Here is a 24,304-nt window from a genome sequence, read left to right as displayed (position 1 = left end):
CTAGAGGGCCCCGCTAGAGGCCCCCGTTAGAGGGCCCCCTTAAGAAGTGGTAGCTTGATTGACTTAACCTTTAATATATGCTAGGCTCACAGAAATGACACTTAACACTGAATAAGTCACATTCAACACTTAACACTGAATAAAGTCACTGGGGATTGAGCCAGCTCATGACCTGCAGCTGTTTCCAGAGTCACTTAAGATACTAATTGCTTCTCCGCAATGGATCAGGGACCCAGCTCAGTATGCACTTTGTTCACCGACAGAAGGACAGGTAATCGCCTTCCTCCTCATGTTGTCCTAGAGAGACAGACAGGGGATCGTCTTCCTCCTCATGTTGTCCTAGAGAGACAGACAGGTGGTCGTCTTCCTCCTCAGGTTGTCCTAGAGAGACAGACAGGTGGTCGTCTTCCTCCTCAGGTTGTCCGAGAGAGACAGACAGGTGGTTGTCTTCCTCCTCATGTTGTCCTAGAGAGACAGCCAGGTGGACCTTCTTCCTCCTCAGGTTGTCCTAGAGAGACAGACAGGTGGTCGTCTTCCTCCTCAGGTTGTCCTAGAGAGACAGAACGGTGGTCATCCTCATCCTGACGTTGTCCCGGTCGTCACCCCTCTCTCCACAGAGGCCTTCTCTGGTCCGTCCAACGTTCAGTTCGTGGGCCAGACCTCTGATTCGCTGAGGTTCCGCTGGAGTCCGGCTGGAGGGCCCGTGAGTGGCTACGTGGTCCAGTACACGCCTTTGTCCGGCCTGGGACAGCCAATCACTGCAGACTTACGTCAGGTGGGTTTCTGGGAATGCAGCTTGGCGGTAAAGCCCTGGTATCTAGATGGACAGCTAGATGCAGGTGCATGAAAGGTGAGGTGAGGTGAAACAAGGATGAACATGTCCTCATGTCTGAAAGGCGGATCCTCATCTCCTCAGAGTAGGTGTTGGCAGAGGGAGTCAAACCAGAGAAGGATGGGCATGAAGAATGCTTATCTTTGGCACCTCAGTGGATGGTTCCTCGGGAACCTCCTTGACCTGCCTTGCTCAACGGTTGCGTTTGCTCTGGCAGGAGACGGTGTCGGCGAACCAGCGGTCCTTCACGGCCCGGGAGCTGCGGTCGGGGACGGACTACCTGGTGACGGTCATCGCCCAGTACCCCAACAGTGTGGGCGAGTCCACGTCCGCCAAGCAGCGCACCAGTGAGTTGAACGACACCGCGGCACAGGGCTGCCGCTCTGACGTTGTTCAGGCCTCCTGTCGGGCAGTAAACTGCCTCCTGGTAGACAGATGGACACGAATGGATGATGTCATGTATGTTGACCCAGACGGACGCGATGGAGCGATAAAACATTCTGCTCATGGTCTGCTCCTGTCTCCCCAGGGTCCTTGCCCGGGGCGTCCAGTATGCGCCTGGTCCAGGCTGGGTTCTTCTCTCTGTCTCTGGCCTGGGAGCGCCCCTCCACCTCCTTCCAGGGGTACAGGCTGACCTACGGCCCGCGAGGTCAGAACCACATATTCCCCCCCCCCCCCTCTCCTTTGATACATCGTCTGCACATTGGCAAGAAGCCAATCCAGTTATCCTCTCTGAGAAATGCTCAGGAGTTCATCCTGACCCTGCTAAACAACATCCAATCCAGTGGTCCCTAACTACACCCAATCCAGTGGTCCCTATCTATACCCAATCCAGTGGTCCCTATCTATACCCAATCCAGTGGTCCCTAACTACACCCAATCCAGTGGTCCCTATCTATACCCAATCCAGTGGTCCCTAACTACACCCAATCCAGTGGTCCCTATCTATACCCAATCCAGTGGTCCCTAACTACACCCAATCCAGTGGTCCCTATCTATACCCAATCCAGTGGTCCCTAACTACACCCAATCCAGTGGTCCCTAACTACACCCAATCCAGTGGTCCCTAACTACACCTAATCCAGTGGTCCCTAACTACACCCAATCCAGTGGTCCCTAACTACACCCAATCCAGTGGCTCTTAAATAAACACAATCCAGTGGTCCCTAACTACACCCAATCCAGTGGTCCCTAACTACACCCAATCCATTGGTCACTAAATCCAGTGTTACACAACGTCGAGCATGTCCTTATACACTGTAGTGGAATATTGAGAGCACTAGATGGAAGTATTGATTAAAAGGCCGCTGGCAGGTTAATAATGCATGTAATAAAAACGAAGAAGAAATGAATGTCCTGAGGCCCTGGCTGCCATCAGGTGATTTAGTACCTGATATTACCTCCGATATTACCTGCAATGTTCAGCCCATCCTGTCATCGCTGATCCTCACAACTGGAGCAGGACACCTGAGGTGAAGCTCTCCCAAGGCGTGTGACAGACAGGGTGTGGCCGCCTGAACTATGAGAACGTCTGGATACCAACGCCATGACTCACCGTTCAAAAGCTCCCCTCGGGGGTTGAATTTAGGGCCAAACACTAAAGCCCCAAATGGGGAGTGCAGGAACAGCCCCTGAACTCTAGCTCGGGGCTGCGTTAGGAGAACAGGTCATAACATCCCGATGTGTATTTAGTGATGAGCGGTGCGATGTCCTCACCTGGTCACTGTTACAGCTGCCCAAACCCAGGCTGACAAATCAAACCAAGCCAGAAGATACAGAGATATGGCCGCAGATTCGTTGTATGAGCCGGCCTTCAGGTTAAGTTCCCTGCGTAGCTTTAGGCAGCATTTTTCTGGTCTCAGTTGCCAGGTCGCTTTCGGTCATCAACAAGTTCTAACGTGAAGGATGAAGTGTTAGTGAGCAGGGTATCATCTTGTCCCGGACACCTTTCTGTGTGGTCGTTTTTTCATTATCCTCCAATAATCCTCATTGTCCTCCCAAGGTCAAAGTAACCAAATAAGTCAGTGTTTGGCTAGCTAAAAGAGCCCCGTGGTGCTAACCCTTTTATCTCTGGTGAGGTGTAGGTCAGCCCTCCAGCGTGGTGCTAACTCTTGTGTCTCTGGCCTCTGAGCAGGACAGGCCTCCAGCCAGCTGCAGACACTCACCCTGCCCGCGGACACCTCCTCCACCACCCTGGAGGGGCTGCAGCCCGACACGGAGTACGCCCTCAGCCTCTACCCGCTGTTTGCACGCAACGCCGCCCCGCCGTCCAACCTCACCGCCCGCACCCGTGAGTAACCCCCCCCCCCCCCCCCCCCCTGGAGGCACGCAACACCATGCTATAGCGATGCCACACCCTAATGACACCAGGCTAAAGCAACGCCATGCTATAGCAACACCGCGCTTTAGCAACACCAAGCTATAGCAACACCACGCTATAGCAACACCACGATATAGAGCTACACCATGCTATGGGCGGTGCCACACCCTAATGACACCAGGCTAAAGCAGCGCCACGCTATAGCAACATGCGCTATAGCAACACCACGCCATAGCAGCACCACGCTCTAGCGACACCACTCTACAGCGACGCCATGCCACAGCCACGCCATTCTATAGCGACGCCACGCTATGTTGACACCACGCTATGTTGACACCACGCTATGTTGACACCACGCTATGTTGACCCCACGCTATAGCAACACCACGCTATAGCAACACCATGCTATAGCAACACCATGCTATAGCAACACCATGCTGGACACTGACAATCTCCATTATTATACAACATGGCCTCTTCTTGCGTAGAAAAACATGGATAATTTGTCTTCGAGCTGAATAACTGTTTTTATTACTTCCTGTGTGTGTGTGTGTGTGTGTGTGTGTGTGTGTGTGTGTGTGTGTGTGTGTGTGTGTGTGTGTGTGTGTGTGTGTGTGTGTGTGTGTGTGTGTGTGCCAGTGCGTCTGGAGCCTGTGCAGCAGCTGGTGGTGGACACGGAGTCGGAGAGCAGTGTGCGTGTGCGGTGGAGGGGCGTGTCCGGGGCCCGGATTTACCGGCTGGTCTGGGGGCCGTTCACTGGTAACGCAACACTCACAACAAACCACAGCGCCCCCTCTGGCCAAACAAGGGGCACTGCAAGCTGTCTCTAATTAGCAGAAATCTGCCGCAGCATATGTTTTGATTTTGTTCGGGTTCCCATTGACGTCTTGTTTTGTTGTTGGCATCAATATAATCGAAAGAAGGTTTTTCTTGTTTATCCATAATTGTTTTCCCGTTGGACATTTCCGTTGATGTTTCCCTGCTCCACATCCCTCCTCCTCCTCCTCCTCCTCCATGCAGGCCGTGCTGTGGACACCGTAGAGGCGGCCGGGAGCCGAGAGTCCCACTCTCTGACCGGCCTGACCGCCGACACGGAGTACATCGTCACGGTGATCCCGATCTACGAGACCAGCACTGAGGGCCCCGCCACCACCGCCAGGTTCAAGATAGGTACGGTACAGAACTGGTACTGAACTGCTACTGGTAATGAACTGGTTCTGGTACTGGTAATGAACTGGTACTGAACTGGTACTGGTGCTGAACTGGTACTGGTATTGTTCTGGTACTGGTATTGAACTGGTTCTGGTACTGGTAATGAATTGGCACTGGTACTGAACTGGTACTGGTGCTGATCTGGTGCTGAACTGGTACTGGTACTGGTTCTGGGAGATGTGGGTTCAGTACTTCTAGCCCTCCAGCTAGGGGTGGTTCTGTATTGTATCAGAGTGTTTTTCTGATGATGATGATGATGATGATGATGATGATGATGATGATGATGATGATGATGGTGACAAAAAAGCTCTATAAAGGAACTACCTTGTTTACCTTTATCTGATATTTTCAAAAGAAGGAGAGGTAATAGTTCAGTCACATCAAGGGCACACCATTTAACTGAGGGTCTACACTGGAGTGAATATAATGATGGTTCCACTGTGTGCTTTGAGTCATGACCGGGCTGACGTGCTGCTGATGATACCCCCCCTCCAGTACTACCTGGTAATGAACCCGCTCTCCCTGAACCGCATCATGAGCCTTTAATGCAGCAGACGGTGGTTCCTTTTGAAGAGGCTAGGAGCCGCCCTTCCAGCCGTCTCTGAGCTGTAGGGCTGTGGTCCTGTGAAGGCCCCTACCGGGAACCGCAGAACCAAACCATCTGTGTTGATTCAGCTAATAACTAATCATTTTCTTCCTTTACTTTAAGCCCTCACGGATTCAGTGATTCTTCAACCCTCCAGGTGGCCAATTACTCTGCTGCCGCCTGCCATAACTGCACACACACACCCGCACGCACGCACACACAGCCACACCCACACACACACCTGCACGCACACACGCACACACCCAAACACACGAACGCACGCACGCACACAGCCACACCCACACACACACCTGCACGCACACACACACACCCAAACACACGAACGCACGCACACACACACACACACACACACACACACACACACACACACACACACACACACACACACACACACACACACACACACACACACACACACAGCCACACATGCATGCTCACAGACACACCCACACACACACCCAGACACACACAAACGCATGCACACACACACACAAACACACCCACACAAGCACACACAAACACACACGTACGTTGTATGGAGGGAAATTACAAGAAAATACAAATCCTCCATCCTTTTATCGAACAATACGTGTTAAAGCTGGTCTTTGAGCAGAGCTTGGAGCGGCCAGCTGTCAGTACCGGGTGAGGGCCTGGGCAGGTTGTCAGGAGTAGGGGAAGAGGCATAGACCCTACATGTTACTGTTTAGCTCTGTTTAGGAAACATTCCGACCACACCCGCGCACACACTCATTAGGCCGACAGACACATGCTCATCACAAACGCAGACCTTTCCTTTGTGACTAATGCCAATGGGAGGCTTTTAACTTCAGAGGTTTAGTTAGAGGTGTCTCTGAGTCACTGGGAAGCGACTGAGCTGGGAGGCTACAGTCCCTGTCCCCGTGCTGGAGTCGGTGTGTTTACAGGCGCTGTATACATCTTCTGCTTGATGTTTGGACCTCATCATGATGCACATGAGACACATGCACACGAGAGGGCTAGAGGTGGCCATGCTTTCGGAAACGCTTTCCCAGAGTAGAGATTAAATACCTTTGTGACAGAAAAATGACATTAATAAACGACGTGCAAGGGCATGTCTCATCTGAGGATGGTAGTACCCCCCTTTGAGGAAGCATCAGTCTTCTACCCCCCTTTGAGGAGATATCTGAGCTGCTACTGCTGTAGGCATCTGAAGGTGGGAGTGCCCCTCTTTAACAAGGTATCTCAGCTTCCACCCCTCCTTCGAGGAGATAACTGAGCTTCTACCCCCCCCTTCGAGGAGGTATCTAAGCTTTTACTGCTGGAGGCGTCTGCACGGACACTGGGAGGAAGCCGCCTCTGGTTTCTGGGTGGCTGGTGATTTGGGGGTTGAGGAAATGCAATGTGTGCTCCCAGACGTGTTGTCAGACCGGAGCCTGAGGCCTATCGTGTGTGGGCGGGAGAGACAACCAGGGGGAACTCTGTCTCATCAAGCAGCCTGTAATGTTACCCTTTCACCATCGATGCAAACACATCTGCAAGCATTTGAGCACTTAACTGAGCAAAGTAACGACTGTAGTCCGTATACACAAGGAATGTATAGGAGATGATATGGAAATATTTGCACATTTTACGTGAACAATTGTTTTTATTGCAAATTCACAGAAGAATGCACAAAATTGCCTCAAACATTGTACCCCTTTTCCCTCCCTCCCTCCCCCCCCCCCACGTTTTCTCCCTTCCACTGGCGGTCCCTCCCTCCCCTCCCTCCCTTCCAATATTTGCACATTTAAGTTATACGATTCCGGTACGTTTTATTTAGAATCTAGTTTGAATGGCGCTGATGTTGATTGCTCTCAATCGCACTATATTGTATTCTTGCTGCTATGTGTGTTGAGGCACCAAGCATAAGAATTGTACTCCTGTGTACTTGTACAATAAGATTGTACTAAAGTGATTGTGACTGTGACTGTGACTGTGACTGTGATTGTGATTGTGACTGTGACTGTGACTGTGACTGTGATTGTGATTGTTATTGTGACTGTGACTGTGACTGTGATTGTGACTGTGACTGTGACTGTGATTGTTATTGTGACTGTGATTGTGACTGTGACTGTGACTGTGACTGTGATTGTGACTGTGACTGTGACTGTGACTGTGATTGTGACTGTGATTGTGACTGTGACTGTGATTGTTATTGTGACTGTGATTGTGACTGTGACTGTGATTGTGACTGTGACTGTGACTGTGACTGTGATTGTGACTGTGACTGTGATTGTGATTGTGACTGTGACTGTGACTGTGACTGTGATTGTGACTGTGACTGTGACTGTGACTGTGACTGTGATTGTGATTGTTATTGTGACTGTGACTGTGATTGTGACTGTGACTGTGACTGTGATTGTGACTGTGACTGTGATTGTGATTGTGACTGTGACTGTGACTGTGACTGTGATTGTGATTGTGATTGTGACTGTGACTGTGACTGTGACTGTGACTGTGATTGTGTCCCCCAGAGCGGCAGGAGCAGCAGGTCCTCAGGGCTGAGCCCTCCAGCCCCTCTGCCATCCGCCTGCTGTGGAACCTCATCCAGGCGTCCAGAGGCTACCGCCTGGAGTGGAGGCAGGGCCAGGGTGGGGAGACACATCAGGGCACGCCCAGCCATACCGGGACACACGCTGCACCGCGTCGACGCGCACGCGCTAGGCTGCGCACACGGCCAGGCTCACGGCCATGCACCTGCCTGCACTGCAGTCGACCTGCAGTTCAGGCGCGCACACACACACACACAAGCACGCACGCACACACATACACACTGACAGACACACACACACACACACATAAAGGCAGGCATACACACTCACACACACGCAAGCTGGCACGCATGCACACACACACACACACACACACATAAAGGCATGCAAACACACCCTCACACACACGCACACACACACACACATAAAGGCATGCAAACACACTCACAACACACACACACATAGACATGCAAACACACTCACAACACACACACACATAGACATGCAAACGCACACACACACACACACACACACACACACACACACACACACACAGACACATTAATGCATGCAAACACACTCACACACAAATGCTCTCACACACCAAACACACACGCGTGAAAACAGACACACAGGGGCGTGCACACACACTCACGTGCACACACACTCTCTCCCTCTGTCTCTCTGCGCCGTCAGCCCGTGCCTGGCCGCCCTGCGTCTGGCCTCTGTCTACAGTGTGTGTTCTGTCCCAGCAGGAGGCGCCGTGAAGAGCCAGTCCTTCCCTAAGACCACCACCAGGTTCCTGCTGTCAGGCCTGCAGCCCGGCACCGAGTACCTGGTCACCCTGTACACCCTGTACGAGGGCCGCGAGGAGGCCACGCCCGCATCCACCTCCTCCGCCGGTCAGCACCGGGGGAAAGGATGAATGGGGACTGTGGGGGAATGGATGAGTGAATGGATGAGGACTGGGGTGGAATGGATGAGTGAATGGATGAGGACCAGGGAGTGAATGAATGAGGACCGAGAGGGAATGGATGAATGAATGAATGAGGACTGGGGTGGGGTGGATGAATGAATGAATGAGGACCGAGAGGGAATGGATGAATGAATGGATGAGGACTGGGGGGGAATGGATGAATGAATGGATGAGGACCGAGAGGGAATGGATGAATGAATGGATGAGGACTGGGGGGGAATGGATGAATGAATGAATGAGGACCGAGAGGGAATGGATGAATGAATGGATGAGGACTGGGGGGGAATGGATGAATGAATGAATGAGGACCGAGAGGGAATGGATGAATGAATGGATGAGGACTGGGGGGGAATGGATGAATGAATGGATGAGGACTGGGGGGGAATGGATGAGTGAATGGATGAGGACTGGGGAGTGATTGAATGAGGACCAGGGAAGTGAATGAGTTAATGGGATTGGAGGAATGAGGAGGGTGGTGTGAAAGGCTGAGGTCCGGGGTAGAGGGAATGGGTGAATCACAAGCTGTTTTCCGTGGGTATGAATGAATGAGCTGGTACCGTGTAGTGGTTCATCCCTTCTCCGTCCTCCTCTCCTCCAACGGGGGAACAGTGGACCAGCCGGTGGGCCAGGTATCGAACCTGCGGGTGGTGGAGTATCTGGGCAGTACTGTGAGGCTGGGCTGGACCGGGGTGGCCGGAGCCACCCAGTACCGCCTCCTGGTGGTCAACTCAGACGGTACCGTCTATCTATCCATCTGTCTATCTATCTATCTGTCTGTCTGTCTGTCTGTCTGTCTGTCTGTCTGTCTGTCTGTCTGTCTGTCTGTCTGTCTGTCTGTCTGTCTGTCTGTCTGTCTGTCTGTCTGTCTGTCTGTCTGTCGCTCTCGCTCTCGCTCTCGCTCTCTCTATTTCTATCTATCCTATCTATCTTAGGCCTAAAAAAAAAAATGTTTGGTTCCTGTTGGTTGTCAGTTGAGGTCATGGGTAGGTAGGGAATTTATTTTATTTTTTCCAGCGGCAGCGAATGATAGTGACTCACTATCATAGTGAAAATTCGCTCATCCTTGTACAGAATGAAGAGGTGCTGTACCAAAACGTGATTATAGTTTGCATAAAAAAAAAAATAATCTTTTTTTTTTTTTTTTAAAGCTCATAAAATAATTTGGGTCGCACATAAATTGACAGGGTCGGTCGGAAACCGGAACCAAACAATTTTTTTTTTTAGGCCTTATCTATTTCTATCTATCCTATCTATCTTATCTATTTCTATCTATCCTATCTATCTTATCTATTTCTATCTATCCTATCTATCTTATCTATTTCTATCTATCTTATCTATTTCTATCTATCCTATCTATCTTATCTATTTCTATCTATCCTATCTATCTTATCTATTTCTATCTATCCTATCCATCTTATCTATTTCTATCTACCCACAGGGGGGACCGATGACACCCACCTCCTCCCTGGAACCCAGACGACCCTTGACCTCCGGGAGCTGATCCCGGGCCGCTCCTACGTGGTGACGGTCAGCGCCCTGGTGGGGGGTCAGGAGGGGGACCCCGTCACCGTCCTCATCCAACCAGGCAAGCCCCCCTTCTGGTCCTCCTAGCGTGATGGGGAACCCAGCCTGGTTCTCCGGGTCTGATCACGTCTGAGCTGGTTCCTCTGGACCGAGGAACCCAGCCTGGTTCTCCGGGTCTGATCACGTCTGAGCGAGTACCTCTGGGGGGAGGAGCCCACATGTGTTCGTCTGTTCTGCACGATGGGTTAGGGTTAGGGTGTGCTCCTCTGTTCTGCACGATGACTATCTTCCTCCATCGTAGTCATCATCTAGACCAGTGTGGAACGTTGTGGTGTCTGAACAAGAGAGAGAGACCACCGGGTTTACAGGACGTGGTAAACATGTCTGGGAGAAACCACGTTTATTACACAAATACAAACACACTCGTTTACACACACACACAAATACATACACCCACAGATACACATAGACATGTATACAAACACACACACACGTCTACATACACAGACGTTTACAAACACACACGTATACAATCACAGAAGAAAGACTCACATGTTATCTTTCTTGTGTCCCTGATTAGCCTCAGAAGGCACTTTGGGCAGCCCCAGAAATACAGCACTCCAAAGCCCGCACACACAAACACAAACACACACACGCACACACACACACACACACACACACACACACACACACACACACACACACACACACACACACACACACACACACACACACACACACACACACACACACACACACACACACACAAACACACAGACAACCAACCAACCCGTTTTCTCTAGTTCTTCTGTCTAGTTCAGGGGTTCTCAAAGTTTTGACAACTGAGGGCCAATTTAGGAACCCAAAATTTGACTGAGGGCCGCCAAAGGAAAAAAAATGTTGGCGGGAAACGCCGTCAGCATCCCAGTGGTGAAAAAAAACATTGCACCCGCACCGTGGACCTCTGGGAGTGAGGTCAAGTGAGATCTAAATCATGAAACTGAGGTTCACCCTTTCAAAGTAATGTGCAGCCGGATTAAAACTAAAAAATGTTAAAGGATTTAATTGAAAGCTAGAGAGAGTCGAATTTTCTCTTTATATTTATTTATATTTGTTTAAATTAATATTGATTAAAAAAAAAATATATATATATATATATATATATATTATTTTTTTTATAACTTACATAATTATGTATGTCATTGCGGGCCGCCAGGAATGATTCCGCGGGCTGCCATTGGCCCGCGGGCCGCACTTTGAGAACCAATGGTCTAGTTGATGACATGGAATACAAGATAATTGAATCTAACCAACTCTGTCATCCTTACATCTCTCTATCTCTTGTTTCAGAGGAAGGTGTTGGGAGGATCAGGGATCTCAGAGTGATTCATCTCAACAGTCGGAGAATGCGTATTGGCTGGCTGGGTGTTACCGGGGCAACGGGTTACCGAGTAACGTGGAGACAGGGCAACAGTGAGTCACTTCTTTCTTGTTTCCTTTAGATGTGAACAGAACTGTGAACAGAACTGTGTTACAACATTTTTGTAACACAGAAAACCTCAAAGCAGGTGTATAAAAGATGTATCTAACAGGAAATGCATTCATTGAATAATCCTGTTTTGATGAGGAATATAAAACCCTTCACTCCTCTCCTACCCGCCTATGCCAGTCCAAACCGGTTCTTTCATCTCCATCTGCCTTCCTCTTCCCTTATCTCCCTTCCTCTTCCCTTATCTCCCTTCCTCTTCCCTCATCTCCCTCACTCTTCTTTCATCTTCACTTCCTTTTCCTCCTTCTTCCCTCCATCTTCCACTCATCAGCACGAGGTCCCTCGCTTGTGGATGAGGTTCCTCCTGAGGTTCTGACCTCCTCCTGTTAGGAGCAGGTTCTGACCTTCTCCTGTAGATGAGGAGCAGGTCCTGACCTCCTGTGAGGAGCAGGTTCGGACCTCCTCCTGTGTTGCATGAAGTTCCTGTTGCTCTGTGTGGAAGAGGAGCAGGTTCCTCCTGAGGTCTGACCTCTGACCTCTGTGAAGATGAGGAGCAGGTTCCTCCTGAGGTCTGACCTCTGACCTCTGTGAAGATGAGGAGCAGGTTCCTCCTGAGGTCTGACCTCTGTGATGATGAGGAGCAGGTTCCTCCTGAGGTCTGACCTCTGACCTCTGTGTAGATGAGGAGCAGGTTCCTCCTGAGGTCTGACCTCTGACCCCTGTGTAGAGGAGGAGCAGTCTGACCTCTGACCCCTGTGTAGGTGTGGAGCAGGCCCGGGTCCTGGGATCGGAGGTGACGGTCTTCACCATCGAGGGCCTCCAGCCTGACGAGCCTCTGGTGGTGGGCGTGGCGGCGATGGCGGGGCAGCGCGTGGGGGAGGCGGCCACGCTCTCGGCCCGCACCAACGCCAACGGCAACGGCGGGGGCGTGTCCGGCCTCCGCGTGGTCGAGGCCTCGTCGCAGAGGATACGCATCTCCTGGTCGCCGTACTCCCGGGCGACGGGATACAGGGTGGTCTGGCGCCGTGATGACGGTACGTCCTGTCCTGATTGGACGGCCCCTGCTGCCACATTGTCCAGTGGTTTTATAAATCCAGGGACTGAATTTAAGAACGTGGCTTAGAAACATCTTAACATCAACGTAGACGATTCATGTTGCGTACAGGTTACCTGTGACTTATCACGGCTCCATTGGCCTCATAGAGGTTACAGCATCTTTACTGTAACAGTGTTTACAGTATATAGCAGGGGTCAGCAACCTTTTCAACATGCAGTGCCAGTTTGACATTTTCTCGTCAATGAGTGTGCCTTAGGCAACAATATATTCAAAATTAAGCTGAATTATGAGAGAGCGACCAAAATCATTTCCAGAAGACCTGGAATTGTACTATTTTCATATGGTCCACAATCATGCATTAAGATTTTGTTGTTTTTTTGGTTGTTATATTTGCAACATGGGCTTACAAATTATAATTGCATATGTCCCATCTTAAAACACCATTTTAAGAAACTCATTCAAAAACATATTTGCACTGTGAGAAATGAAGTGATTCATGTTTTATACAGGTTACCTGTGACTTATCACGGCTCCATTGGCCTCATAGCATCTTTAACAGTGGTTACAGTATATAGGTTTAAGTACATAGGTTAAAGTGATCATAGGTTACAGTGTACAGAGGTTACAGTACCGAGGTAACAGCGATCATAGGTTACAGTGATCATAGGTTACAGTGATCATAGGTTACAGTACAGAGGTAACAGTGATCATAGGTTACAGTGATCATAGGTTACAGTACAGAGGTAACAGTGATCATAGGTTACAGTGATCATAGGTTACAGTACAGAGGTAACAGTGATCATAGGTTACAGTGATCATAGGTTACAGTGATCATATGTTACAGTACAGAGGTAACAGTGATCATGTCAGGGTGTGTGTGTTTCCCTGTGTTTCCCTCCTGTGTTGATTACTGTTCCCTCCCCTAATGTGTCTCAGCTCTTCCTCGTTCCTCGTTCATCGTTATTTAAGCCCTCGTCTTTCCTTTGTTCCTTGTGCTGTCATTGTGGTTGCTTGTGGTTTGCTGTGGTTAGTTGTGGTTGTTAGTCCTGCGTGTTCCGTGTTCCCTGTCATCTCCCGAGTTCCTTGTTCCCTCTCGAGTTCCCTGTTGTCTCCCGAGTTCCCTGATTCCTGTGCCTTAGCCTTTAGGCCTGAATAAAGTGCCGTTTCCTGTAATACCGTCTGCGTTTGGGTCCTACCTGCCTGCCTGCACCCGCAGCCCCCTAACAGAATGACAGCACCAAGTTTGGACCCAGCGGACGCTCTGTTTTTCCGTGAGTTGGAGGATTTGTTGGTGACGATAATCCTAGCTATGGATGGCTGGGAGAACATTCCCAGCAGGAAGGAGCAGGAGGCTGTGTTGGGGCGTCTGTGCAGGGCTGTTGCGTCAAGGCCAGAGTTGGAGGACGCCTTACCCGAGTGGGCAGTCGAGCTGCTCAACCCCACAACCTTTTGGCCGGAGAGCTACATGCCACTGCCACCGGACTTTGGTGACCGGCCTAAGCCTCCACGCTCCTACTCTCAGCCTCTGCCTCCGGTTCCCCGCTACCAGCCTCTGCCCCCGGTTCCCTGCTCTCAGCCTCTGATCCCCAGCTACCTGCCTCTGCCCCCGGTTCCCCGCTACCAGCCTCTGCCCCCGGTTCCCAGCTACCAGCCTCCTCCCTTACGGACAATCAGAGTGGGGGTGGTGAGTTTGGGGTACCACCCGGTTCCTCCTGGCACTCCAGCTCCCGCACTGACTCTGGTCCCTGAACCCTGTCCGGTTCCTGAGCCCACTCCTCTCCTGCCGGAGGGGGCCCGCCCTCCGCTCCTGCCTGTGGGGTCCCGCCTTCCAGAGGGGGTCCGCCCTCTACCTCGCCTTCCTCCAGAGGGGACCAGCCCTCTACCTTGCCTTCCTGAGGGGTCCCGCCTTCCAGAGGGGGTCCGCCCTCTACCTGGCCTTCCTCCAGAGGGGACCCGCCCTCTACCTGGCCTTCCTCCAGAGGGGACCCGCCCTCTACCTGGCCTTCCACCAGAGGGGACCCGCCCTCTACCTGGCCTTCCACCAGAGGGGACCCGCCCTCTGCCTGGCCTTCCACCAGAGGGGACCCGCCCCCTACCTGGCCTTCCACCAGAGGGGACCCGCCCTCTGCCTGGCCCTCCTCCTGAGGGGACCCGCCCTCTACCTGGCCTGCCTCCTGAGGGGACCCGCCCTCTACCTGGCCTTCCTCCTGAGGGGACCCGCCCTCTACCGGGCCTCCCTCTTGAGGGGACCCGCCCTCTACCTCGCCTTCGCCGGCCTCCTGAAGGGTTCCGCCTTCACCGCTGCCGGCCTTCTGAGGGGGTTCTGTGCCACTGCAGGTCTCCTGAGGGACTGAGCCCTCATCGTCCTTGCCGCCGGCCTCCTGAAGGGTTCCGCCTTCACTCTGCCTCTGCTTGCCCCCCAGGCCGTCCGCCTGAGGCTCCCTGCCTTGCCCTGGGGCAGTTTTCTGGCCGCCCGCCTGACGTCCCTCGGCTCTGCCCCAGTCCATTTATTTTTTTATTCCCCCCTCCTGGCGCCCCTCCACCCACCCATTTTGGGTTTGACTTTCTTTGTTTTTTGCTTGTCGTGGGTCGCCTGGGAGTCGACCCTTAAGGGGGGGGTACTGTCAGGGTGTGTGTGTTTCCCTGTGTTTCCCTCCTGTGTTGATTACTGTTCCCTCCCCTAATGTGTCTCAGCTGTTCCTCGTTCCTCGTTCATTGTTATTTAAGCCCTCGTCTTTCCTTTGTTCCTTGTGCTGTCATTGTGGTTGCTTGTGGTTTGCTGTGGTTAGTTGTGGTTGTTAGTCCTGCGTGTTCCGTGTTCCCTGTCATCTCCCGAGTTCCTTGTTCCCTCTCGAGTTCCCTGTTGTCTCCCGAGTTCCCTGATTCCTGTGCCTTAGCCTTTAGGCCTGAATAAAGTGCAGTTTCCTGTAATACCGTCTGCGTTTGGGTCCTACCTGCCTGCCTGCACCCGCAGCCCCCTAACAGATCATAGGTTACAGTGATCATAGGTTACAGTACAGAGGTAACAGTGATCATAGGTTACAGTGATCATAGGTTACAGTACAGAGGTAACAGTGATCATAGGTTACAGTGATCATAGGTTACAGTACAGAGGTAACAGTGATCATAGGTTACAGTGATCATAGGTTACAGTGCAGAGGTATCAGTGATCATAGGTTACAGTGATCATAGGTTACAGTGATCATAGGTAACAGTGATCATAGGTTACAGTGATCATAGGTTACAGTACAGAGGTAACAGTGATCATAGGTTACAGTGATCATAGGTTACAGTACAGAGGTAACAGTGATCATAGGTTACAGTGATCATAGGTTACAGTGCAGAGGTATCAGTGATCATAGGTTACAGTGATCATAGGTTACAGTGATCATAGGTAACAGTGATCATAGGTTACAGTGATCATAGGTTACAGTACAGAGGTAACAGTGATCATAGGTTACAGTGATCATAGGTAACAGTGATCATAGGTAACAGTGATCATAGGTTACAGTGATCATAGGTTACAGTGCAGAGGTATCAGTGATCATAGGTTACAGTGATCATAGGTTACAGTGATCAAAGGTAACAGTGATCATAGGTTACAGTGATCATAGGTTACAGTACAGAGGTAACAGTGATCATAGGTTACAGTGATCATAGGTAACAGTGATCATAGGTAACAGTGATCATAGGTTATAGTGATCATAGGTTACAGTGATCATAGCTTACAGAGGTATTTTCCTGTGTGTGTCTTCATGCAGGTGTGGAGGTCACTCGTAGTTTGGCTGCCGACACCACCTCCTTCTCCATCGACGGGCTGCAGGCGGACTCTGCCTACAGGGTGTCTGTGTACACTCTGGCCGGCTCTCGGGAGGGGAACCCCGTCTCTCTCAACGTCCGGACCGGTATGTCTGACCCCTGACCCCTCCGGCTGAATTGGGGATGTTTGTTCCCCGGGGTTCGGACCAGCGTGTCAGGGACGAACGCCACACGGCGTGCACCGTGGGAGGAGCATGACGTTGTGAGTCCTCTCTGGGCCGAGGCCTTAACGTGAGTTCCTTGTGCAGAGACGGACCAGCTGGCGGTGGGCACGGTGACCTCGCTCCAGGTGCAGGAGCCTCACGGCGAGGTGATCCGGGTGACCTGGGTGGGGGTGCAGGGAGCAACGGCCTACCGCGTGACCTGGAGAAGGGTCGACGGTAGGACTCTCACACACGGCCCGACACGGAGCATGTAGACGCTTCACGGACGGTACACAGACACATACAACCACAGGACGTCTGAGTTCAGTTTGGATTGGAGACCTTCTGTGATCTTTGCAAAGCACATAATTCCTTTCTCGTTTGTTTTTCATTGAAACCTGGCAGCTGTCTGTCCTGCAGCTCACTGTCTGTCCTGAAGCTCACTGTCTGTCCTGTAGCTCAGCTGTCTGTCCTGCAGCTCACTGTCTGTCCTGCAGCTCACTGTCTGCCCTGCAGCTCACTGTCTGTCCTGAAGCTCACTGTCTGTCCTGCAGCTCACTGTCTGTCCTGCAGCTCACTGTCTGTCCTGCAGCTCAGCTCTCTGTCCTGAAGCTCACGGTCTGTCCTGAAGCTCACTGTCTGTCCTGCAGCTCACGGTCTGTCCTGCAGCTCAGCTCTCTGTCCTGCAGCTCAGCTGTCTGTCCTGCAGCTCAGCTGTCTGTCCTGCAGCTCAGCTGTCTGTCCTGCAGCTCAGCTGTCTGTCCTGCAGCTCAGCTGTCTGTCCTGCAGCTCATTGTCTGTCCTGAAGCTCAATGTCTGTCCTGAAGCTCACTGTCTGTCCTGCAGCTCAGCTGTCTGTCCTGCAGCTCACTGTCTGTCCTGCAGCTCAGCTGTCTGTCCTGCAGCTCAGCTGTCTGTCCTGCAGCTCACTGTCAGTCCTGAAGCTCACTGTCAGCCCCTCTTTCCTGTCCTGTAGGCGGAGAGGAGAGCCGGAAGTTGGTCGGGGGAGACGTGACGTCGGTGGAGCTGGACCGGCTGGACCCGGGAGCGCAGTACGAGGTCCAGGTCATGGCCCTGGTCCAGAACCGGGAGGGCTCCCCCGTCTCGGTCCGGGTCACCACGCGTGAGTCGGCCCATCCTGCCTGGGGATAGCTCTGACCACTTTGACACTAGACAACAGGCTACTGAGCTACATGCTACCTGCTAGTACATGATCTCAACACACTGAGCTACCTGCTAGTACATGATCTCAACACATTGAGCTACCTGCTAGTACATGATCTCAACACACTGAGCTACATGCTACAGGCTAGTGCATGATCTCAACGGGGTCAACCCTATGTTCCCCGGGTCCTATGTTTCCCGCTCGGGGAACATAGGACCCTTTTTTTTAAAAAGGGTCCTATGTTCCCCTGTAGCCATACATACCGGGGAGCATAGGACCCTTTTTGAGAAAAGCGGGGAACATAGGACCCTTTTCTGGGAAAAGGGTCCTATGTTCCCCGCAATCTATCAATCTTTAAAAATATTTTAACTTTGACGCGACATTCGCGTGATGACAGCCAATCGGCGTTCAACAGCGTGGCCACTGAGTGACATGTGTAACGTAACAGCCAATCAGTGTTCAACCGGCCAACTCAGTGCAGTGCAGTCCGGGGTGAACTGCAGCATGGAGGAGAAAGTGATTGTTGCCGTTTGCGACTCCCGGAGCTCTAAATATAATAGTATATTATATAATATAATTGTATAATAATATCACGGCCAAAAGATCTGTGCGCCTCCGGATGGCCGTAGCGCGGGGAGCTCTCGTAGGGATTGGGCTTCTCGGGGTTTGTATACCGGCGTATGAATAGACTGCGTCAGGTTCTCCGACGTCTCTCCCTCTTCCACAAAAGGTAAAGACATGCAATGGTAGTTATCTCGGCCGGAATTTGGCAGTAATGGTGGAAAAAGTAACAGACCGGGGAACATAGAACCCTTTCTTTGAAAAAGGGTCCTGCATCCACATGCACAACAATTACTTCTGTGTACATCTGTGTTGTGTTTGTGCTGCTGCTATTGGTCGACACAGCGGTGGGCCCGGCGACGCCCACGCAAGCGGTGACCGGTCTGCGCGTTGCCGAGGTTACGGAGACGGAGGTCCTGCTGGGCTGGGTCCCTGTCCCCGGGGCAACCGGGTACTACCTGAGCTGGAGGAGGGATGGAGGCAAGTCATTACATCACTACAGCTCACTCCCCTGGTTTAATCTCACCCCATCACTACACCTCACTGCCCTGGTTTAGTCTCACCCCATCACTACACCTCACTCCCCTGGTTTAGTCTCACCCCATCACTACACCTCACTCCCCTGGTTTAGTCTCACCCCATCACTACACCTCACTCCCCTGGTTTAGTCTCACCCCATCACTACACTTCACTGCCCTGATTTAGTCTCACTAATCTGGCTTTAGGAGTGATCTTTATGCTGGAGGCATGGATCTCTCCGAGGGCAATTGCCACCACAGCTCAGCCAGCCTTCTTAGACTGTAAACCAAAGTGTCTGTAAAGGTTTCAAATCAACACTTGGATGGGTCTTTAAGCCTGTAACCCTGTAGACAGAGGCGCTTGGAACCACGGTCACACAAGTGGGAGGTGCTTTGGGTGGGAGCGTATGATGCTCCATGTCTCTGCTCCTCCATGTCCCCGAGCTCCATGTCCCTAAGCTCCATGTCTCTGATGTCTCTGAGCTCCATGTCTCTGAGCTCCATGTCCCTGAGCTCCATGTCTCTGATGTCTCTGAGCTCCATGTCTCTGAGCTCCATGTCTCTGATGTCCCTGAGCTCCATGTCTCTGATGTCCCTGAGCTCCATGTCTCTGATGTCCCTGAGCTCCATGTCTCTGAGCTCCATGTCTCTGATGCTCCATGTCTCTGATGCTCCATGTCTCTGATGTCCCTGAGCTCCATGTCTCTGATGTCCCTGAGCTCCATGTCCCTGATGCTCCATGTCTGATGCTCTGTGTCTGTGGTGCCCCTTCAGACGCGCCCCCGGGCCAGTCCCTCACGCTGCCCGCCTCCTACAACTCCTACCGGGTGACCGGCCTCCGTCTGGGCCAGCGGTACCGCTTCACCCTGCAGGCCAACGGCGTCCGCGGCCCGGGGCCCGAAGTCGCTGTGGAGGAACGCACCGGTAACACGCACACACACATACGCACACACACACACACACACATACACACACACACATACGCACACTCACACCCACACACACACACACACGCACACGCACACGCTCACACACAGACACGAACAGAGACACAGACACTCACACACACGAACACAGACACCCCCCCACACACACACACGCACGCACGCACGCACGCACGCGCGCGCACGCACGCACGCACACAAGCACGCACACACACACACATACTTGCCAACCTTGATTAATCAGAATTAAGGATATTTTACAATCTTTTCCAAAATAACCCAATAAATGCAATAACCATAAACCATATATACTACAAAATACATTGACATACGACCAGTCGCTCTCCACGGGTCCGACCCCTTAGCCATCCCCTCTGTCCGCGTGCAGTGTGTGTCGGGGGCCGCCTGGACGTGGTCTTCCTGGTCCCGGCATCCCAGGACCGGGCCGGCCTGAGGGAGCATCTGTTGGCCCTCCTGACCAGCGCCGCCGGGTCGCTGGCCACCCTCGGGGCCCGCGACTCTCAGGTCTGTGCCCTGTGAATCAGGATAAAAGAGCATATGATAAAACATGATAACCTACTGAAGTTGCATGTAAACAGTACAATATAAACTGTATTTTGGGGCCTGTTTTCCTCTGCTTATGGTTAAAGTGTGTTCTAGCTTGCTTGGGATGCCTCGTGTCTTCAGGTGGGAGTTGTGGTGTATAGTTCCACGCCCAAAGTCTGGTTCCTGCTCAATCGCCATAGCAACCAAGAGACGCTGTTACAAGAAATCTTGTCCACACCTTTCGACGACACCTCGGGCAATAACATCGGTTAGTGGTTTTTAACACCTCAACTGGCTGAATTTGGCAGTCGAAGTCTGTACTCAGCTCTGTGTCTCCCTCTGACTTTCACAAGTCAGGTTGAAGTCTGTACTAAGCTCTCTGTCACCCTCTGCAGGCCAGTTGCTGACATTCATGAGTCAGGTTCAAGTCTGTACTCAGCTCTGTGTCTCCCTCTGCAGGCCAGGCACTGACACTCACGAGTCAGGTCCTACTAAGGTCCTCATCAGGGCGAAGGGCCAGGGTGCCAGGGGCAGTGGTCATCATCTCAGACAGAAAATCCAGCGACGACATCACCGGGCCAGCTAGCGCTCTCAGGGCATCAGGTAGGCTAACATCACTCTCAAGCTAGCACTGTCAGAGCATCAGGTAGGCACTGCACCAGCTAGCACTTTCAGAGCATCAGGTAGGCTAACATCACTGCTCCAGCTAGCACTGTCAGAGCATCAGGTAGGATAACATCACTCTCCAGCTAGCGCTGTCAGAGCATCAGGTAGGCTAACATCACTGCTCAAGCTAGCACTGTAAGAGCATCAGGTTGGCTAACATCACTGCTCCACCTAGCACTATCAGAGCATAAGGTAGGCTCCAGCTAGCGCTGTCAGAGCATCATGTAGGCTATCATCCCTCTCCAGCTAGCGCTGTCATTGTTGTTTTGTATGTGTTCTACTCTGTGTGCCCTAAATGTATTGTTTTGATAGATTGTATTCTAATTCATGGTTTGAATCTCTTCCTGCTCACGGACTGCAGATGTAAATTAGATTCATAGCAAAATGTGCATGGCCATTGTTAAATAAATCAACTATCCAAACTAAAGACTTTCTTAATTACAAATCATTGCATGATTAATGACCATGACCTAAAACCATTACGACCAGAAGTAACTGGAACCAATCCTTCCGACATGGAGGTGCTCATTGCAACGTCGCGATGCCCTTCAGAGCTCATTGTTCTTCTGAATAAATGGCCAGGGATTTGCGGACTTCCTAGCGTCCCACCTTCCCTCTCGCTCGCAGACCCTGAGAAGGGATTTAATGGTGACGAACAGCAGTGAGTGAGGGGTTGATGAATGCCTTGCTCCCTCCCGGGCCAGGCGTGACGGTGCTGGCGGTGGGCGTGGGGCGGGCCGACGAGCTGGAGCTGCGGCGGGCGGTGACGGACCAGAGCCCCCAGAACCTGCTGACCACGCGGGACGCGGCCCAGCTCGGAGCGCTGCACTCAGACCTGGCCGGCCTGCTGTGTGGCATCGCCAGAATACCAGATGTAGGGCGGGAGGAAGCTCTTAACGAGGAGGAGGCTCTCCACGACGAAGCTCTTAAATAGGAAGCTCTTAACGAGCAAGCACTTAATGAGGAAGCTCTTAGTGAGAAGCTCTAATGAGGAAGCTCTTAACGAGAAAGCTCTTAATGAGGAGGCTCTTAATGAGGAAGCTTTGATGAGGATGATCTTATTGTGAAGCTCTTAGGAGGAAGCTCTTAATGAGGAAGTTCTTAATGAGGATGATCGTATTGAGAAGCTCTTATTTAGGAAGCTCTAATTGTGAAGCTCTCAGTAGGAAGCTCTTAATTAGGAATCTCTTAATGAGGAAGATCTTAATGAGGAGGCTCTTAATGAGGCAGCTCTTAATGAAGAAGCTCTTAATGAGGAGGATTTTATTGTGAAACTCTTGATCAGGAAGCTCTGACGAGGTAGCAGAAAGCTGAGTGTGCTGTAAAAGCAGCATGCATTCAAACGCAACTAAACTATTTTTAAAGCAAAACAAAAATACAATTTGTTTTTGATTTTGTCTTTATTTCCATATCTGCTTCGTGTACCACAGTATTGGAATTATTTGAAAAAAGCTGAGCCGAGTCAAGTTAGATTTCGGAGCGTAAAATCACATGATAAAGATTGGCCCACGTATAAAGCCCATTCATGCTTCATCCGTGTAGGGGAGTTAATAAGTTAATAAATGTGGTGTGTAAATACCTTGAACGTCTGGGGCAGCACCACGAGACCAGAGTTTTCTTCTTTTTGTTGCAGGGACCTGGAGGGACAGAGCAGTGCACGGTCCAGTGCCCTCGGGTAAGCTCCTATTTTACACCAAATGCTGGGAGCTTTGGTTGCCGATACTAATGACAAATCTTTTCACAATGAATTACTAAACAATGACCTAAAACCATCGCTACCAATGTAATAACTAACCTTCCAATGCCCCTAGGCTTCCAAAATGGGGGCGCTCTGCGATGTGATGTATCAGTACACTGCAACATCTGGTGGGATGTAACTACGTACCAGTACACTGTAACATCTGGTGTGATGTAACGATGTACCAGTACACTGTAACATCTGGTGTTATGTACCAGTACATTGTAAACCTGGTGTGATGTACCAGTACACTGTAACATCTGGTGTGATGTACCAGTATACTGCAACATCTGGTGTGATGTACCAGTACACTGCAACATCTGGTGTGATGTACCAGTACACTCCAACATCTGGTGTGATGTACCAGTATACTGCAACATCTGGTGTGATGTACCAGTACACTGTAACATCTGGTGTGATGTACCAGTACACTGCAATAACCACCACATGTGATGTGTTTCTGGTTTGCTGGAAATCTTTGTGTTTAGGTACTAAAGCCTTTGTGATGTGTTTCTCTTGAAGGGTGAAAGGGGAGACCGTGGACAGAAGGTAAAACACCAGACATGAGTCTGTTTGTTATCTAATGATAAAGGAGCACTGTGGAAGGTTTTCTAACAGAGGGTTTCTCCGCTGATCATCGCTCAATGTCCTTACAGACCACAATTTAAGGACATAGAACAAAAAGTACCTGAGCAATATCTACGCAGATCTCTTTAGTACGTGTTTTAGGTTTACTTTTAGGAAGGAGCTGCTTTTCCCTTTGACCATTCTCCCTATCCGCTGGTTGTCTCCGCAGGGGGAGGGAGGGCGAGACGGACTCGACGCACGCAAGGGAGAACCTGTGAGTTCCTCATTCAGTCCTTCCTGAGCCTCTGGTCACCCTGCACCTCATAATGTGTGTCTCTGTGTCCTAATGTGTGTGTCTGTGTGTCTCAATGTGTGTCTCTCTGTCCTAATGTGTGTGTCTGTGTCTTTGTCTTAATGTGTGTGTTTCGGTGTATTAATGTGTCTGTGTCACTAAGGTTGTATCTATTTATCTATCACAGGGCCGTGACGGGCAGCCTGGACGCGAGGGCCTCCGGGGTCCGGAGGGACGTCAGGGGCCCCCAGGCCGGGTGGACGGGCCCCAAGCTGGGCTGAGGGGGGAGAAGGGGGATAGGGTGAGTACAGGGTCCCACTCAGACAGAACAGCATCACCTGAGGACACACTGAGCTCCAGTCTTGGTCTCTAACCTGCGGCTCTCTCTCTGACCAGGGCTTCCCGGGCGTCGATGGGAACCCCGGCCTGCCCGGACGCTCGGGGTCACCTGGAGGGGCGGGGGTGCCGGTAAGGAGAACACCTCAGCTCTACTCCACCTAAAGTGATGATGATGATGATGATGATGATGATGATGATGATGATGAAGATGAAGGTTCAGAGCTCTAAGTGATGATGATGATGAAGGTTCAGAGCTTTATCCACCTGAAGTATTGATGATGATGATGATGATGATGATGATTATGATGAAGGATCGGAGCTCTAGTGACGATGATGATGATGATGAAGGTTCAGAGCTCTAGTGATGATGATGATGATGATGATGAAGGTTCAGAGCTTTATCCACCTGAAGTGATGATGATGATGATGATGATGACGGTTCAGAGCTCTAGTGATGATGAGGATGATGAAGGTTCAGA

General features: G+C 51.3%; 1 protein-coding gene across 1 annotated transcript in view; it reads left to right on the top strand.

Annotated features, from left to right (window-relative positions):
* col7a1 (collagen, type VII, alpha 1) overlaps positions 1 to 24,304 on the top strand; it is a 66,887-nt gene that overhangs the window by 7,135 nt on the left and 35,448 nt on the right. The window contains exons 7-33 of the mRNA XM_060069927.1: positions 618 to 775; positions 1,050 to 1,179; positions 1,362 to 1,481; positions 2,967 to 3,122; positions 3,792 to 3,911; positions 4,173 to 4,322; positions 7,464 to 7,580; positions 8,237 to 8,383; positions 9,067 to 9,192; positions 9,896 to 10,042; positions 11,332 to 11,454; positions 12,232 to 12,504; positions 16,289 to 16,432; positions 16,595 to 16,726; positions 17,466 to 17,612; positions 18,561 to 18,699; positions 19,178 to 19,410; positions 19,508 to 19,657; positions 20,066 to 20,202; positions 20,365 to 20,491; positions 20,683 to 20,826; positions 21,594 to 21,763; positions 22,523 to 22,564; positions 23,150 to 23,176; positions 23,424 to 23,468; positions 23,674 to 23,787; positions 23,883 to 23,954. Coding sequence (XP_059925910.1) covers positions 618 to 775; positions 1,050 to 1,179; positions 1,362 to 1,481; positions 2,967 to 3,122; positions 3,792 to 3,911; positions 4,173 to 4,322; positions 7,464 to 7,580; positions 8,237 to 8,383; positions 9,067 to 9,192; positions 9,896 to 10,042; positions 11,332 to 11,454; positions 12,232 to 12,504; positions 16,289 to 16,432; positions 16,595 to 16,726; positions 17,466 to 17,612; positions 18,561 to 18,699; positions 19,178 to 19,410; positions 19,508 to 19,657; positions 20,066 to 20,202; positions 20,365 to 20,491; positions 20,683 to 20,826; positions 21,594 to 21,763; positions 22,523 to 22,564; positions 23,150 to 23,176; positions 23,424 to 23,468; positions 23,674 to 23,787; positions 23,883 to 23,954 — 3,590 coding nt within the window. The remainder of the gene's footprint in view (positions 1 to 617; positions 776 to 1,049; positions 1,180 to 1,361; positions 1,482 to 2,966; positions 3,123 to 3,791; positions 3,912 to 4,172; positions 4,323 to 7,463; positions 7,581 to 8,236; positions 8,384 to 9,066; positions 9,193 to 9,895; positions 10,043 to 11,331; positions 11,455 to 12,231; positions 12,505 to 16,288; positions 16,433 to 16,594; positions 16,727 to 17,465; positions 17,613 to 18,560; positions 18,700 to 19,177; positions 19,411 to 19,507; positions 19,658 to 20,065; positions 20,203 to 20,364; positions 20,492 to 20,682; positions 20,827 to 21,593; positions 21,764 to 22,522; positions 22,565 to 23,149; positions 23,177 to 23,423; positions 23,469 to 23,673; positions 23,788 to 23,882; positions 23,955 to 24,304) is intronic.

This window comes from Gadus macrocephalus, chromosome 13, assembly GCF_031168955.1.
Source record: "Gadus macrocephalus chromosome 13, ASM3116895v1".
NCBI lineage: Eukaryota > Metazoa > Chordata > Actinopteri > Gadiformes > Gadidae > Gadus > Gadus macrocephalus.
This window is presented reverse-complemented; position numbering and strand designations above follow the sequence as displayed.